The 14,748-nt window shown below is 57.5% G+C and overlaps 2 protein-coding genes across 5 annotated transcripts; one reads left to right on the top strand and one right to left on the bottom strand.

Annotated features, from left to right (window-relative positions):
- The first annotated feature begins 7 nt into the window (after window positions 1-7).
- On the top strand, window positions 8-7,214 carry IGSF8 (immunoglobulin superfamily, member 8). Of its 3 annotated transcripts, none has more exons than XM_008569521.1 (7): window positions 8-35; window positions 3,196-3,573; window positions 4,262-4,723; window positions 5,252-5,659; window positions 5,889-6,302; window positions 6,627-6,757; window positions 6,932-7,214. In XM_008569521.1, the coding sequence occupies exons 1-6, from the start codon at window positions 29-31 to the stop codon at window positions 6,740-6,742; spliced, it is 1,785 nt and encodes a 594-aa protein (XP_008567743.1). In that variant the 5' UTR covers window positions 8-28; the 3' UTR covers window positions 6,743-6,757; window positions 6,932-7,214. The 3 variants fall into 3 exon arrangements, with proteins under 3 accessions (XP_008567743.1, XP_008567742.1, XP_008567741.1); XM_008569520.1 differs by having other exon boundaries at window positions 6,955-7,214; XM_008569519.1 differs by having other exon boundaries at window positions 6,627-7,214.
- Window positions 7,215-7,315: 101 nt separating this feature from the next.
- KCNJ9 (potassium inwardly-rectifying channel, subfamily J, member 9) lies at window positions 7,316-14,662 on the bottom strand. Of its 2 annotated transcripts, none has more exons than XM_008569523.1 (3): window positions 13,813-14,662; window positions 10,961-11,190; window positions 7,316-8,180 (listed from the first exon to the last, which is right to left on the bottom strand). In XM_008569523.1, the coding sequence occupies exons 1-3, from the start codon at window positions 14,660-14,662 to the stop codon at window positions 8,034-8,036; spliced, it is 1,227 nt and encodes a 408-aa protein (XP_008567745.1). In that variant the 3' UTR covers window positions 7,316-8,033. The 2 variants fall into 2 exon arrangements, with proteins under 2 accessions (XP_008567745.1, XP_008567746.1); XM_008569524.1 differs by lacking the exon at window positions 7,316-8,180 and adding an exon at window positions 9,695-10,882 and having other exon boundaries at window positions 10,946-11,190.
- Window positions 14,663-14,748: the final 86 nt, after the last annotated feature.

Raw genomic sequence — 14,748 nt, forward strand, 5'->3', positions numbered from 1 at the left:
CCCGCCGCTGCCGCTGCTGCTGCTGCTAATGCTGGGTAAGCCCGGGCCCCGCCCCGGTCCCCGGCCCCCGCCCCGGTCCCCGGCTCCGCGGGGCAGGTGTTTGGCGCCCGGCGCCCGGCCCGGCCAGCCTCCCCAGCATTTCGGAGCTCCTCGCACACCTCGTCTCCGTCAGGTGTGTCTCCAGCCTACCCTGGCTCGGCGCCCAGTTGCCCTTTGTGGCCGCCGGCCGAGCCAGTCCTGGGGAGAGTGAGGGTTCCCCGGGCTGGGGCACAGTGAGGACCTTCCGAGCTGCCGCCCCAGGCACAGCCAGGCCTCCGGGGCAGGCCCCACTTTTCAGCCGGCGTACCCAGGTCCTGGAGTTACTGAGCCCAAATGCTGCGACTCCTTTCTGCTCCACACTCAGCTCCAGGCCTGGCCTTGGGTGCCCGCCCTGCGTGGGCAGCGCCTGTCCGTCTTCATAATTGCCCCAGAGTTGGCTGGAGGCCCAGGGGCTGATTCTGCCCACGACCTTTGAAGTAAGTCTCCCCTAATTGTCCACCCCTCCACTCTTCATCACCTAAGGTTGGGGGCAATTCCCTCTCTCATCCCCATCTGTACCCTGGGCTGGCTCTCTTTGGCCTTCTTCCCCTCTCCCAGATGGCTCTTGGCTCTGCAGTACCTTCTCTCCCCTCCCTCGTTGTCACACCCCTTTAGTCCCAGCTTCCGTGCCTCAGGAGAAACCAGGTTCATGGAGACTGATCCTGGGATCTCCAAGCACCCTTGTGTGTGTTGTGGTAGGTGTTCTGGGCCAGCCTTGCATGGATGCATGGAGGTAGTGACAGTGGAGTTGTTTTTGGCCTGAACTGGAGGGCTCCCTGTAGGGAGTGGTCTGGAGAAGAGTGTGGCATGGAGACAGTGGAACTGCCTGTACAAATGTTTAGGAGACTGAAGCCCTTGGAATAAGAGTGTGGTGTGGGAGCCGGGCTGGGGTTTGGTGGGGGGGGCGGTGGAGGAGAGTGGGGAATGGTGGCTTCAGAGCTACTGTTGTCAAGGCTGAGCTGCCTGTTTCTAGACCAGAGCTCCACAGTGGCACTGAGCAGTCTTCCCCTTCTGCAGGTGCCTGGGTCCTTCAGGGCTAGGATGAGTCCTCTCCTTGGGACCCTGGGCAGGAGGCAGGAGGATGTCAGAGAAGGAGCTGTGGGACCTGGTTGCCTAGTAGCTGGCTTGCTTTCCCCAGCGGGCAGTGTGGAACAGAGAGAGGCCCAGGGGAGGTGGAGAAGAGCCTGCCTAGATCTGAGTGCCCAGTGTGTGCGGCATTTACACTCATTTCACAGATGAGGAAAAGGAAGGAACTTGCCCCAGAGAGCACATCTAGTCAGTGTTGGGGCTGGGATTTCAACCCAGATCTGACTCAGAGCAAGCCTTTTTGCTCTCCCTCTCCTCTCTGCTGCTAACACACAGGAGGGGCCTGGCTGGGGAGACAGCTGTGTGGCACCTGATTTCCTAAGGCTGTGGGGGGTGACTTTCCCATGGGGATCTCAAAGCATCAGCAGTTGTGGAGCCAGGAAGATGGGAGAGGGCCCTTCTGAGCAGAGTCTGCCCGGAGGCAGCCAGGGAAAGTGTCAGCTTGGCTGTCTCTGCCATCACCCTGATTATGAAACAGGCCTCGGGCAGGGCCCTCCTGAGTCACTGCCAAAGCTGCAGCTCTTAGTTCTCCTCCAGTGTGGAAACTGAGGCCCAGGAGAGGAAGGGACTTGGTTCCAGGTCATACAGCTGGAGATGGGGACTGGGATGGGGCTGGGGCTAGAATCTGACCGCCTGACTCCCAACCAACCTACCATGAGTTCTCCCTGTGACTCAGCCAGAGGAAGAAGGAAGGAGCTAAGAGCCCAGCCAGGGTGGGGAAGCTAACAGGAGCCTTTTTTAGGGGAACTGGAAGGCAGAGCTTGACTACAGACTCCTGGGTGTTTTCCTCCAGCTCCTATAGAAAGGCCAGGATATCCCCCTGGGAAGCCTGAAAGTGGCACTCTGGTTGGTAAGGTCAGTCCCCTCTGGCCTGGCCTTGGAGTTTCCCATCTTCTTCCCTGGTTTCGTCCCTCTGCAGGGGTGTGTGGAAACCATCCAAGGAGAGCAGGATCTTGGCCAAGACATTATACTTCTTGCCTTGTTTTCCTCATCTGTAAAATGGGGGGAGGGGTTGACCCAGACCTTCTTACATTCTGGGTTCTGTGATCTTATCTAGTGGGAGCTATGGAAGGATGCAGGAGAGAAGGAAGAAGCTGAGCCTTCCAAGGCTGCCAGTAGCATCTGCTGGGGCAGGGTTGTGTGTGGGGGCGGGGCAGGGTGAAGAAGAGAGGTTTGGTCTCTGGGGAGAGCAATTGGAAGGGGCAGCTGGGGGTTTAGTGCCTCCCTGCAGAAAGGGAGCCATATGTAAATGAATTATGCCATATGCAAATGAAGGCTCTTGTTAGGGAGTTTGGGGGGATGCATTGTGCATCAGCTGGGCTAGCCAGGAGGCTTGGTAGACACTAGGGGAGGGGATCTTACCCCACCAAGGCCAGGGCAGAGCCTGGTTCTTGCCCCAGAAACCCCAGCTGCCTCGGCAGCCCTGTGGGGTGGAAAAAAGCAAGTGCGCTCATGGCACAGCTGGAGGGGGGAGGGCATTGCGTGGTGAGAACTGACTGGGTCTGTGCCCTGTCCAGCTCGGGCCACTGGCTCCATTGTCTGGCCCAGGTGACACAGCTGAGCCAACCAGCCCTTCTGAGCAGGATTTTGCCAGCTCCCCTCAAGCAAGAAGGGGGACATGTGGTCTCAGAGTCCCTTAGCCAGAAGGCTCCCCTGACCAGCCCCCCAGGAAGAAATTGCAGACATGGAGGTGGGTGAATGGGGTGGGGGGAGATCAAGGTCCAGCTGGAATCAAGAACGGTTAAGTCAGGAATCAGAGGAGCTCCTTTCTGCCCTTAGGTGCTCTGCTACAGGCTGGCCAGAAATGAGATGTTTCTGGGTTCTGAGGCAAACCTGGTCCTATACCACCTCCTTGAGCCCCAGGTGTCTTATGTCCCAGTATCCCTTCCCTGTTCTTAAAATAGGGCCAAGCTGTATACTTTCTTTCTTTTTGCTTTCACAGGCAAGAGTCAAGAATTTTGCTGGTGGTAGTGGGTGGGGGCATGGAATGGGGACCCAGGCACCCCCAACTTCTTCTGCCTTTCTCTACAGGAGTCAGATGCTGCGCCCGGGAGGTGCTGGTCCCTGAGGGGCCCCTGTACCGTGTGGCTGGCACAGCCGTCTCCATCTCTTGCAACGTGAGCGGCTATGAGGGCCCTGCCCAGCAGGACTTTGAGTGGTTCCTGTACAGGCCTGAGGCTCCAGAGGCTGCACTGGGCATCATCAGTACCAGGGACACCCGATTCTCCTACGCTGTCTTTGGGCCCCGTGTGGCGGCTGGTGAAGTGCAGGTGCAGCGTCTGCAGGGTGATGCCGTGGTGCTCAAGATTGCCCACCTGCAGGCCCAGGATGCTGGTGTTTACGAGTGCTACACACCCTCCACGGATGCCCGCTACCTGGGCAGCTATAGCGGCAAGGTGGAGCTGAGAGGTACTGGGTCCTGGGATGGAGCAGGGCCACACCCACCCTCAAGGCTGGGAATGAGGGCCAGGAGAGACCTATCTAACTACCCCTCAGGTTTTGCAGATGAGGAACTTGAGGCCCAAAGAGGTTAAGTGACTTGCACGGTCACCCAACGAGTCAGTGGCTGGTGTGGGACTCAAACCCAGATCTATTAAACTCTAGTCCACTGCTCTTCCAATCATATCAAGCTACCTCCTGGGAGAAGGTGAATGTCCTAGGCTGTCCAGTCCACTCTCCGCTCCTGGATAGTGTGGGGAAGCCTGATGGGTTGAATAGACTCTACTCCTGGAAAGTCCAGGACCCAGATCTGGGAAAGAGAGTAGAAGTAAGGTAGGAGTTAGACCGTGTGACATTCTTGCTCCTTTAGTTTCTTTGACTTCTGAGAAGGAAGACAGAGCCACTTTTCTGAGTATTTCAAACAGGGGTCAGTCTCCAACATAAGGTGAGTAAGCGATGGGCTAGTTCTATGAAATTCGGCAAGTGTTTATTGAGTGCCTGTGGTGTGCCCAGCATAGTGCTTGGCACCGAGTTACAAAAGAAATGATATGACATGCAGTCTTTGCCCTCTAGGAGCTCACAGCTGGTATTTAGGGAACTAGACATTAATAAGAGCCGCCAGCTCCCAGCCCTTTCTCACTCCAGCTGTTCTCTCCAGTTCTTCCAGATGTGCTGCAGGTGTCTGCTGCCCCTCCAGGGCCCCGAGGCCGCCAGGCCCCAACCTCCCCCCCACGCCTGATGGTGCATGAGGGGCAGGAGCTAGCACTGGGCTGCCTGGCGCGGACGAGCACACAGAAGCACACACACCTGGCGGTGTCCTTTGGGCGAGCCGTGCCCGAGGCGCCAGTGGGGCGAGCGACTCTGCAGGAAGTGGTGGGACTCCGGTCGGACTTGGCTGTGGAGGCTGGAGCTCCCTATGCTGAGCGGCTGGCTGCAGGGGAGCTGCGGCTGGGCAAGGAAGGGCCTGATAGGTACCGCATGGTGGTGGGGGGCGCCCAGGCAGGGGACGCCGGTACCTATCACTGCACTGCTGCTGAATGGATTCAGGATCCTGATGGTAGCTGGGCCCAGATCGCAGAGAAAAGGGCTGTCCTGGCCCATGTGGATGTGCAGACGCTGTGTGAGTGCCACACATCCCACCATGGGAGCTGGGGGGGATGGTGGCTGTGTGGGCACTGGGGCTTCTGGGGGCACTGGGTGGTCATCGTCTGACTCTGGGGACCTCATCATCCTTAGAGTGAGCAGCCCTGTTAGCATTCCTTCCCTCTCTATGATGGGTTTTCTCTGCTCAGAAATTGCGTGTGATATAGGAGGGCCACGTGGCTGTGTGGGCACTGGGGCTTCTGGGGGCACTGGGTGGTCATCGTCTGACTCTGGGGACCTTATCATCCTTAGAGTGAGCAGCCCTGTTAGCATTCCTTCCCTCTCTATGATGGGTTTTCTCTGCTCAGAAATTGCGTGTGATATAGGAGGGCCACGTCTGAGGGGTGAGAGTCAGGCCGCTGGGTGGGAGGAAGATGGTCATATCCAGCGAGAGGCAGACAGGAGGTCTTGAAGTTGCTGCTGTCAAGGGAGGAACTCCACAAGGAATCTGGCACCTCTGTGCCCCCTCCTGCCTCCATGACCCCCTCCTCCTCCTGTGTTTCAGCTAGCCAGCTGGCAGTGGCAGTGGGGCCTGGTGAGCGTCGGATTGGCCCGGGGGAACCCTTTGAACTGCTGTGCAATGTGTCAGGGGCACTGCCCCCCCCAGGCCGTCATGCTGCATACTCCGTGGGCTGGGAGATGGCACCTGCCGGGGCACCTGGGCCTGGCCGCCTGGTAGCCCAGCTGGACACAGAGGGTGTGGGCAGCCTGGGCCCTGGCTACGAGGACCGGCACATTGCCATGGAGAAGGTGGCATCCAGAACCTACCGGCTACGGCTGGAGGCTGCCAGGCCTGGAGATGCAGGCACCTACCGCTGCCTCGCCAAAGCCTATGTTCGAGGGTCTGGGACCCGGCTCCGTGAAGCAGCCAGTGCCCGCTCCCGGCCTCTCCCAGTGCACGTACGGGAGGAAGGTGAGAGGGACTGGGCCTTTGACAGGGTTCAGGGCTGTGGAACCGTTTTCTTTCTGTTCCCATGCCTTTCCCCCTCTTCATCAGCTGCCTCCACGCCTTCGTCTCACAGTGCTTTATTTGCCAAGATTGTGGAAATACCCTGAGTTTCCCATGCCGTTGCTGAGACAGCAGCCCTAACCCCATGCCCCTTAACCTTTCACCCTCTGACCCCATGTCTTTTGTCCTGCAGGTGTGGTGCTGGAGGCTGTGGCATGGCTAGCAGGGGGCACCGTGTACCGGGGGGAGACTGCCTCCCTGTTGTGCAACATCTCTGTGCGGGGCGGCCCCCCGGGGCTGAGGCTGGCCGCCAGCTGGTGGGTGGAGCGACTGGAGGAGGGCGAGCTGAGCTCTGCCCCTGCCGAGCTTGTGGGTGGCGTGGGCCGGGACGGTGTGGCAGAGCTGGGGGACCGGCCTGGAGGAGGCCCTGTCAGCGTGGAGCTGGTGGGGCCCCGAAGCCATCGGCTGAGACTCCACAGTCTGGGGCCCGAGGACGAAGGCGTGTACCACTGTGCCCCCAGCGCCTGGGTGCAGCACGCCGACTACAGCTGGTACCAGGCAGGCAGTGCCCGCTCGGGGCCTGTCACGGTCTACCCCTACACGCACGGTGAGCACCTCCTCCCCCGCCTCCCAGCCTCCTGCCCTTGTTCTTCTCTTTCCATCTTCTGATCCTCCTGCTGCTGTCCTCCCTCTCCGCATCACGTCACATGGAAGGTCTTGGAAATCCAGCTCTCAGCCCATCAGCACTGGGGTCCTTTGTGGCTGGTGTTGACTTGGAGGCTGAGGGGCAAGCAGTAGGCAGGGGAGGGGCTGTGTCTGTGGGTGAGGAGGTGGGTCCAGAGAACATGATGGAGAAAGTGCTGGGAGACAGTGTGACCGTGGGTGGGGGATGATGGCACCCCTCTGAACAGAACCATCCTCTCTCACCCAGCCCTGGACACACTATTTGTGCCCCTGCTGGTGGGTGCAGGGGTGGCCCTCGTCACCGGTGCCACTGTCCTTGGCACCATCACCTGCTGCTTTATGAAGAGACTGCGAAAACGGTGATCCCACACTCCCCAGGTGAGGGAAAAGCACCCCCAGTCTTGTCTTTCCAAGGGTTCCCACCCCAAGTCCTGAGCTGAGCTGTTGCCTCCCGTCGTCCCCTCCTGAGGAGGAGCAGCCGGCTCAGCTCTGCAGGATCCTGTTCCAGGTGAGGGCCACGAGGGAGTCCCACTCGGGGCTCTCCGTCCTTAGCCTGCTCTGTACTCTTTCTCCAGCTCTTGCAGGGACTGTCTTCCAGCCCAGCTTCAAGCCCTCCACTGGCTGCCTGGATACCCTCTCCCCCTGTCCACCCTTTAATTTATTTCCCCTATCCCCACCCAGAGTGGGAGACAAGCCCCCATTCCCCACTGCTTCCCTCCCAAACTCCTCCCTCTGGCCTTCTGCTCTTGATCTCATACCCATCCTATAGGGAGGCCAGTCCCTGTCCTAGAACTAGTTTTTCTAAAATGTGAATAAACTTGTTTTATAAAATCCAGGCCTGGCTGTGTCTTCCCCCGCTGTGAGGCTGTAAAATGCTGGGGGTGTGCAGTAGGGTGGTTGTTGGGGGTTGACAACCTATTCTGGATGACCTAGGACTCTCTTCCCACCACAAATACCATCTGGCCTCCAAGGGCCATGCTACCCACTGGGAGGGGACACCTGGGTCCCATCTGCTGCCTGAAGTGTCAGTGCTGAGCCAATTCTTGGATGGACTCCTCCTAGGGAGGGGAGCACAGCAAGGGATGGTGAGCTTCAGCCAAGCTGGGTTCCCTCTCCCCAGCCTTCTCCTGAGTTGTAGGGCAGGCGCTTCCAGGGGAAGTGCTCTTTCTGACCTCCCCAGACTCCCCCACACCTCTCTGCTGTCTCCTCCTGGTTGGGCTGGTCTTGGGCCTGACTCCTCCCACCAAGCCCTGGGCCCTTAGTCTTTTTCCTCCTGATCTTAATTATTCTGTCTGACAGTAGCAGAATAGAAGCCCCAGAACATAGCCACCTGGGTGGCAGGGACAGCAGCAGTCAGGGGAGAGCCTGTGTGTCCCAGAGCCACTGCACCTGCATTCATCTGCCACCACAGCCTCCCCCTGCCTCTCCCCCTAGCTTCCGCCTTCCTCCAGTGCCCTGGGGCTCCCTGAATTTTTTTACCTATGGATTCTCTGATCCTAAAATTCATAGCTGCTCTGCACCTTCAGAGGCATCCAGTCTACCTCTTTCAGTTCAGTTATTTAAACATTTATTGAGCATTACTAGTTTGCTAGGTGCCATTTTTACAGATGAGACCCAGAGAAGTGATGTGACTTGCCCAGAGTCATAGAGCTAATTAGTGACATTCAGTGCCAGGACTAGAACCCAGGTCTCCTGACTCCTTGCACTGTGCAGTGGTGCCCTGAGTGGTGTCAATGGCAAGGACAGCTGTGGCAGGGTCTCCGTGACTTCCAGGAGGCAGGAGGGGCCTCAGTTTCTCTGCCTGTTCAATTGCAATGGGTTAACTACTGTGAGTGTGTGTGGATACTGAGCAGCCCAACCCTTCCTGTCTGTTTCACTGAATTCAATCAAAATCACTCCCCATACACCAACCCAACATCTATTCTTGGGGGGCCATCCGACACCAGGGTTCAGGGACCTCATCTTCCACTAAGGGTGACCCAGGTGACCCTGTGACCTGAGGCAAAGACGTCCATGCGTAGACTGAAGGGAAAGGACTGGGGCTGGGGTCTTCTCTGAGTGAACGCAAGCTGGGACAGACAGGCTCCCTGGTGACCCCTCTCCTGCTTCCAGGAGGCTTCATAGGACCCCAGCTTCCTAGCCTGGAACAGATCAGACTGGGGTGCTTTCCCCGAGGGGCTCAGACCTTTATTCAAGGACAGGAGTGGGGCGTAACCAGGGCCAAGGGATGGAGGTCTTTGCCCGGCCAGCGCTGCTGTGGGCTGGGAGATCAGACTGGGGTGCTTTCCCCGAGGGGCTCAGACCTTTATTCAAGGACAGGAGTGGGGCATAACCAGGGCCAAGGGATGGAGGTCTTTGCCCGGCCAGCGCTGCTGTGGGCTGGACCCCCTGTCGGAGGGTGTGCTCGCTGGGGCCTGCACTTCTCTCCAGGAGGCCAGCCTCAGCTCGTCTCACCCCTCTGCCCCTTCTCAACCTGCATCACTCTCCCCTCGCCATCCTGAGGGATGAGACCAGGAAGGGGTGGAGGTGGGAATATGTCTGCAGGGGCCCCTGTCCCAGCTGGGCAGACACATTCAGATGTTTGGACTCGTCACGTTTCTTCCACATTTACAGTCCCACCTCTTCAGTGCTGCAGGGGTTCCCTCTGCTGCCACTGAAGCCCTTCCTGCTCCAGCTTCCTGAAACTTCCCGGGAATCCCCTCAAGGCCTTCTAAATGTTTCTTCATATCTATCTTGCCCACTCATCTTCCCAAACACCACCTCGGCTTGTCCACCGACCGCTGAGTTCCTGGGCCCAAAGTTAACCTCTCCAGCCTGGGCTTCAGGTCGCCTTTCCCGCACACAGTACTCTACCCTTTACGTTTCTCTGTCTTCTTCTCAGCTTCTCCTCAACTTCTGAGCTGCTCCTCAGCTTACATGCCCCATCTCCTGATATGATCTCCAAGTCTTTGCTGAGAGCAGTGGTTCTCCCCAGCCCAGCAACATCAGCATGACCTGAGACCTTCTTAGAAATGCAAATTTTTGGTCTCTGCCCCAGACCTGGTGAGTCAGAGCCCCTGGGAGTGGGGCCTAGCAGTCTGTGTTTTCACAAGTCCTCCAGGTGATTCTCATGCACACTACAGTTTTGTAACTGCTGGCTTACATCATCCCCTGTGCTTTGCTCAGTTCCTAGCTTTCTGATTACCAAACCCTCTGTTCTGAGAGACTGTGCGGGTTCTCAGTTTGAACTATACCTTGTTCGGTTGCAACAGTATATTCTTCTGTTTTTCCCATGTGCCTTGGTTCCATAACTGCTGGCTTACATCATCCCCTGTGCTTTGCTCAGTTCCTAGCTTTCTGATTACCAAACTCTCTGTTCTGAGAGACTGTGCGGGTTCTCAGTTTGAACTATACCTTGTTCGGTTGCCACAGTATATTCTTCTGTTTTTCCCATGTGCCTTGGTTCCAAAGATAGAAACTGGGTCTTTGAATATCCGCCCCACATGGCACCCATCAATGATTTGAATGACTCCCTCCCTCTGTGCCCCAGGGACAAACTGCTTTCCCCAGGGCCTCCTGTGTCGCAGCTCTAGTGAACCCACCTTCCAGCTCTCTCTCCTGGCCTTTCTTCTTCCTTACAACCTCTCTCTCCCTTCCTGCCTCTGTTGTGGCACCTGCAAGGTCTCTCTCCACTTTCAGAAAATAGTCACCCCTGGTTCTCCTTTCCCAGGCATTTCCCACTGCCTGCTTCCCTGCCCATGGAATCAGGCCATCCACACCTGCGGAGCCTCCCTTGCAGCCCTTCATCCTCCTGCTCAGCCTGTCACAGTGGTAGGGGTGGAACTGGGAAGACACTTTCTCATCTGTGCCCATCTCTGCCCAGCTTTCTTTCCTCTGGTTCAGCTTGTGCTTTGTGTCTGGTTAGAAAGGGTGTTTATACACAGGGGGGCTGGCTGAAGAGGTGAGTGGCGACTGCAATCCATCCCACACTCTGTTCCCCAAGCCATGCACCCTGGTCTGGAGGAAAAAGGTGCCTTTTTAGAATTTGCATAAAGGTGCTCTACGGGTTAGCAACAGCCCTGAGCGCACCAACCGTGTGTTGGTCCTATCCATGGCTATCTCTATCTGCCACCACCTTCCCATCCAACCCGCGCAAGTCTATCCTTCTGTCCATCTATACACCCATGAACAGATGTGAAGATCAAATGCACATACTGATATGTTCACCCATCCACACCCTCCACTATCCTGAAATCGGTACGCCTCCCTTCTGTATTGGATCCTAGACTTGAGGCTCTGAGAGGGCCTCTCTGACTCTAGTACATTCCCAGGAACTGTGCTGCCCCCTCCTGCTCCACCTCTGATACCGAGTTCCCCATGTACTCATGACTGGCCCCTGGTCTGCCACAGGGGTCTGGAGGAAACTGGTCACACCTTGGACTCACTCTCTGGGGATGGCAGGCAGCCATTCTGCTCCTTGTCAGCCCCAGCACCCCCACCTGCCCCCTCTCCTGTTTCCATCCCCTCTGCCTCTTCTGTTCCCACCCCCTCCCCCTCTCCTGTCCCCTCCTCGGCCCTCTCCTCTGCCCCCTCCTCCTCCACCTTCTCATCCAGCCGGCTGGGGATGGACCAGTAGAGATGGGCGTCAAGGCGGGCTGCAGCCTCTGCCAGCTCCCGGGCACTGCATGAGGGCGTGGGCACCTCAAAGGTCTGGTGGAAGCTGGCATAGTCCACCTCATAGAAGCCATCCTCCAGGGTCAGCACTGATGTGAAGCGGTGGCCCCACAGCACCTCGTCCACCAGGTAGGAGCTCCGAGCTTGGCATGTCATTCCTGGGGGAAGGAGGAGGGGTCAGGGGGGAATCCCAGTCCCAAACTTCCCTCTCTGGCCTCTCATCCCCATTCCCAGCTCCCTTTCCTCCATGCCCCCGAGGGACCCGCCTCCCTCTGGTCCAGTGCATTTTCTCCCTTGCCAACTCATGTTCTTCTCCAGCTTCCCCACCTCTTCTCCATTTGCCCCGACTCCTTAGTCTCCAGCCCATATTTCCCCCTTCTCTCCTTAGGTGATGCCAACCAGAGAAGCTTAACCTTGAAACTGACCTTAGGAATCGTCTAGTCCAACTTCCCATTCCATACGGGGCTCCCCAGTGGAGCTTTCCCAACATTGGGTATCTAACTTGTACTCAATTACGTCCCAGAATTACTTCCCTCTCAGAGCCTCGCTACCTCACAAGGAGGCTACTCCTTTGTGTGATGGCTCTAATAGTTGGGTTGTTTTTCATCTGCCTCCTGGGATTTCCACCCCTTGGTTTCATTCCCCTCCCACTTGACACCCTTTGAGTATCTGAATACAGGAGTCTCAGGTTCCCTCATGTCTTCTCTTCTTCATACTGAACATCCCTGGCTCCCTCTGCCATTGCTTATTTGACCTGACTTCCAAAAATTTTACTTTCTTGATTGCAAACCAGAATAGCCAAGGAGGACCCTTTAAGCACATTGAGTGTGATAAATTCTCCAACTGTGGCCTGATCCATGCATAAGAGAGGGCTCACCACCCCTCTCTTCTGGCCACGATGCTTCAGCTAATACAGCCCAGGACAACGTTACATAAACATTTTTGGAAGCTGTATCACGTGCTACGACATCAAGCCTGTGGCCAACTAAAACCCCCTGTTCTTTTTTCACCAGAACTCTTCCATGCTGTGCTTACATAAGTGATTTTTTTAAAGCCTAAATGTAGAGTTTTATATTTATTCCTTTTAAATGTCACCTTCTTGGGTTTTGGCTCATTATGCTGGCTTTCAAAAGCAGTTTGATCCTGACTCTCTCACCCAAAATATTACCATCCTTTCCAGCTTTATCTCTAGAAAAATCAGACAAGCTCCCATCCCTATCTTCTCCATCTCATCCTCCCCACTACCCCTCCCCTAGGCCTGTGTCCTGTCTTCCCTGTTGGATTGCGTTGTGCGCCCCCCTTCCTCCACCCCTGCAGGTCATTCTCCTACCCCAGGATCTCTCTCCCAACCCATATCCATCTCAGAACAAGGGGGAACGAAAGCATGAACATTAGCTAAGCACAGAATGGCCCTGAGCATTGAAAGCCTGGCCCTGAGACATCTTGGGACATTGGTATTCCGTGGTGAAGGCCATCCAGTGGGGGAGGGGAGAGGCATAAAGGACACTGGGGAGAGAGCGGCTGAGAAGAAGAGAGGAAGGCGCTGGGGTTACAAAGGCAAAAGAGGGCAGGAGAGGGGCCTGCCTGAGATACTGGCAAAAAAGAGCAACAGCTGGAGAGATAGAGAAAGGGAATGGGATGGGAATGTGGTGGAAGGGGACAGAACTAGGTGGAGCCCAGTCGGGGGTGAAGGAGGAATGTGCAGCATTGAGGCAGAGGTGGGGACGAAGCACAGGCTCAGCGTGAAGGAAGCATGGAAGGAAGTTGAAGGCACCAGCTTGTCAGAAGCCAGCGGGGAGCAACAGAGGCTCTGGCCTCAGTGGCAGGAATACAGCGCCCCCTAGTGGGCCTTTGGTTCTCTACCTGCAGTTTTCTTACCTTCATCTAATCTCCACATCTCAAGTCCTAAGGGACCTACCTCGTTTGCTGCTCCTACACTGGTCTCGTTCTACTCCCAAACCCTTCACTGTGTAGGCCTGAGTTGGAGGTGTTGACGTCATAGATGAGTTGCCAGTTCCTTCTGGGAAGGGACTAGAAATGGCAACATCCTCTATTTCCCGTGTCAGTGGAAGTTGAGAGCCTTTGGATGGATGGGGAAACTGAGGCAAAAGTGGGACCAGGTATTAATCTCTCCTTAAGGTCCAGCCTAGGAATAACTCAGGGCATGGAAAACCGTCACCATCAAATCTCAGGGGGCTGGACTTCTCAGCAGTGAAAACCTGAACCTAACTCCTCCTTGCAACTCTAGCCCACTAGCCACTGAAACCAGACCGCCTGTGTTCAATCCAGGCACGGCCACTTACTGGCTTATGAAAGTGGACTTAATCTCTCCTTGGGGCAATCTCGTCTCATTTTCAGATGAGCACACTAATAAAGTTAACTACGTTCAGAGGGATCTTGTGAGGATTAAATGAACTCTGAGGTGTAAAGTGCTTTGGAACTGTGCACGACAGATTAAGCACTTGGTGAGTGCTAGCTATTATTATCACCTCTCTATTCCAAGTGACACATTTCTCCCAGTCCAGGGCCCCAAGCCAGTGCCATTTCGGAGCACTCCTCCAAGCTTCTTGGCCTTCTGCGGAGTCGCTCTCTTCCTCCCCCGCCCCAGGTCCCCCTCTCCCACCTCAGTCTCTCCATCCATCCTCCCCGTCACCTTCCAGGGCCCGTCTTCTTGCCCCTGCCTTCCTCAGCAACCGGCTCCCCGCCCCGCCCCCGATCTCCCCGCCCGTCTAGGTCCGGTTCCCCGCCAAGCCCGCTCCCCTCCTCGGGCCCACCCGCACCCGTGGCTTCCACCATGCCCTCGAGGATGACGACGATCTCAAAGTCGTCCCTCTCGAGCGCGCGGCGCGACGCCTCCCAGAAGGGGCTGGCGGCGTCGATCTCGTGGCTGATGACGAGCGGCGAGACGAGAAAGAGGCGGTCGTCGCCGGTGTCGAAGCCTACGCTGAGGTCGGTCTGGTGCAGCGGGATGAACTCGCCCTCGAGCGTCTGGCGCGAGCGGATGAGCTTGGCGCGGATGGAGGCCTCGACGATGTGCGAGGAGCGCAGGTCGCCCACGCGGAACATGAGGCAGAGGCGGCCGTCGCGCAGCGACACCACCGCGTGCGAGGAGAAGACGAGCGTGGCGGCGCGCTTGTTGGGCTGCGAGATCTTGACGAACATGCAGCCCACCATGAAGGCGTTCACCATGGAGCCCAGGATGGCCTGCAGCAGCAGCAGCACGATGCCCTCGGGGCACTGGTCGGTGATGACGCGGTGGCCGTAGCCGATGGTGGTCTCCGTCTCGATGGAGAAGAGGAAGGCGGCCACGAAGCCGTTGAGGTTGTTGACGCACGGCGTCCACGCGGTGTCCTCCAGGTGCTCCAGGTCGCCGCGGCCGTAGGCAATCAGCCACCAGATGGCGCCGAAGAAGAGCCAGGTGAGCGCGTAGGCGAGCACGAAGAAGAGCAGGCTGAGGCGCCACTGCAGGTCCACCAGCGTGGTGAACAGGTCGGTCAGGTAGCGGTAGGTCTCGCGCACGTTGCCCTGCTGCACGTTGCACCGGCCGTCCTTCTCCACGTAGCGCTGGCGGCCGCGGCGCCGCGGCGGCTCCTCCGGCCCGGGCGAGAAGGCGGCGTTCTCCTGCGCCATGGCGGCCGCGTCAGTGCCAGCGCGGCGGGGACCCGGGCTGCCGCCACCCACCGCCCCCCGCCGGGCCCCTCGGGGGAGGGCGGGCC

Source organism: Galeopterus variegatus, unplaced genomic scaffold (genome assembly GCF_000696425.1).
Source record: "Galeopterus variegatus unplaced genomic scaffold, G_variegatus-3.0.2 Scaffold506, whole genome shotgun sequence".
Classification (NCBI taxonomy): Eukaryota; Metazoa; Chordata; class Mammalia; order Dermoptera; family Cynocephalidae; genus Galeopterus; species Galeopterus variegatus.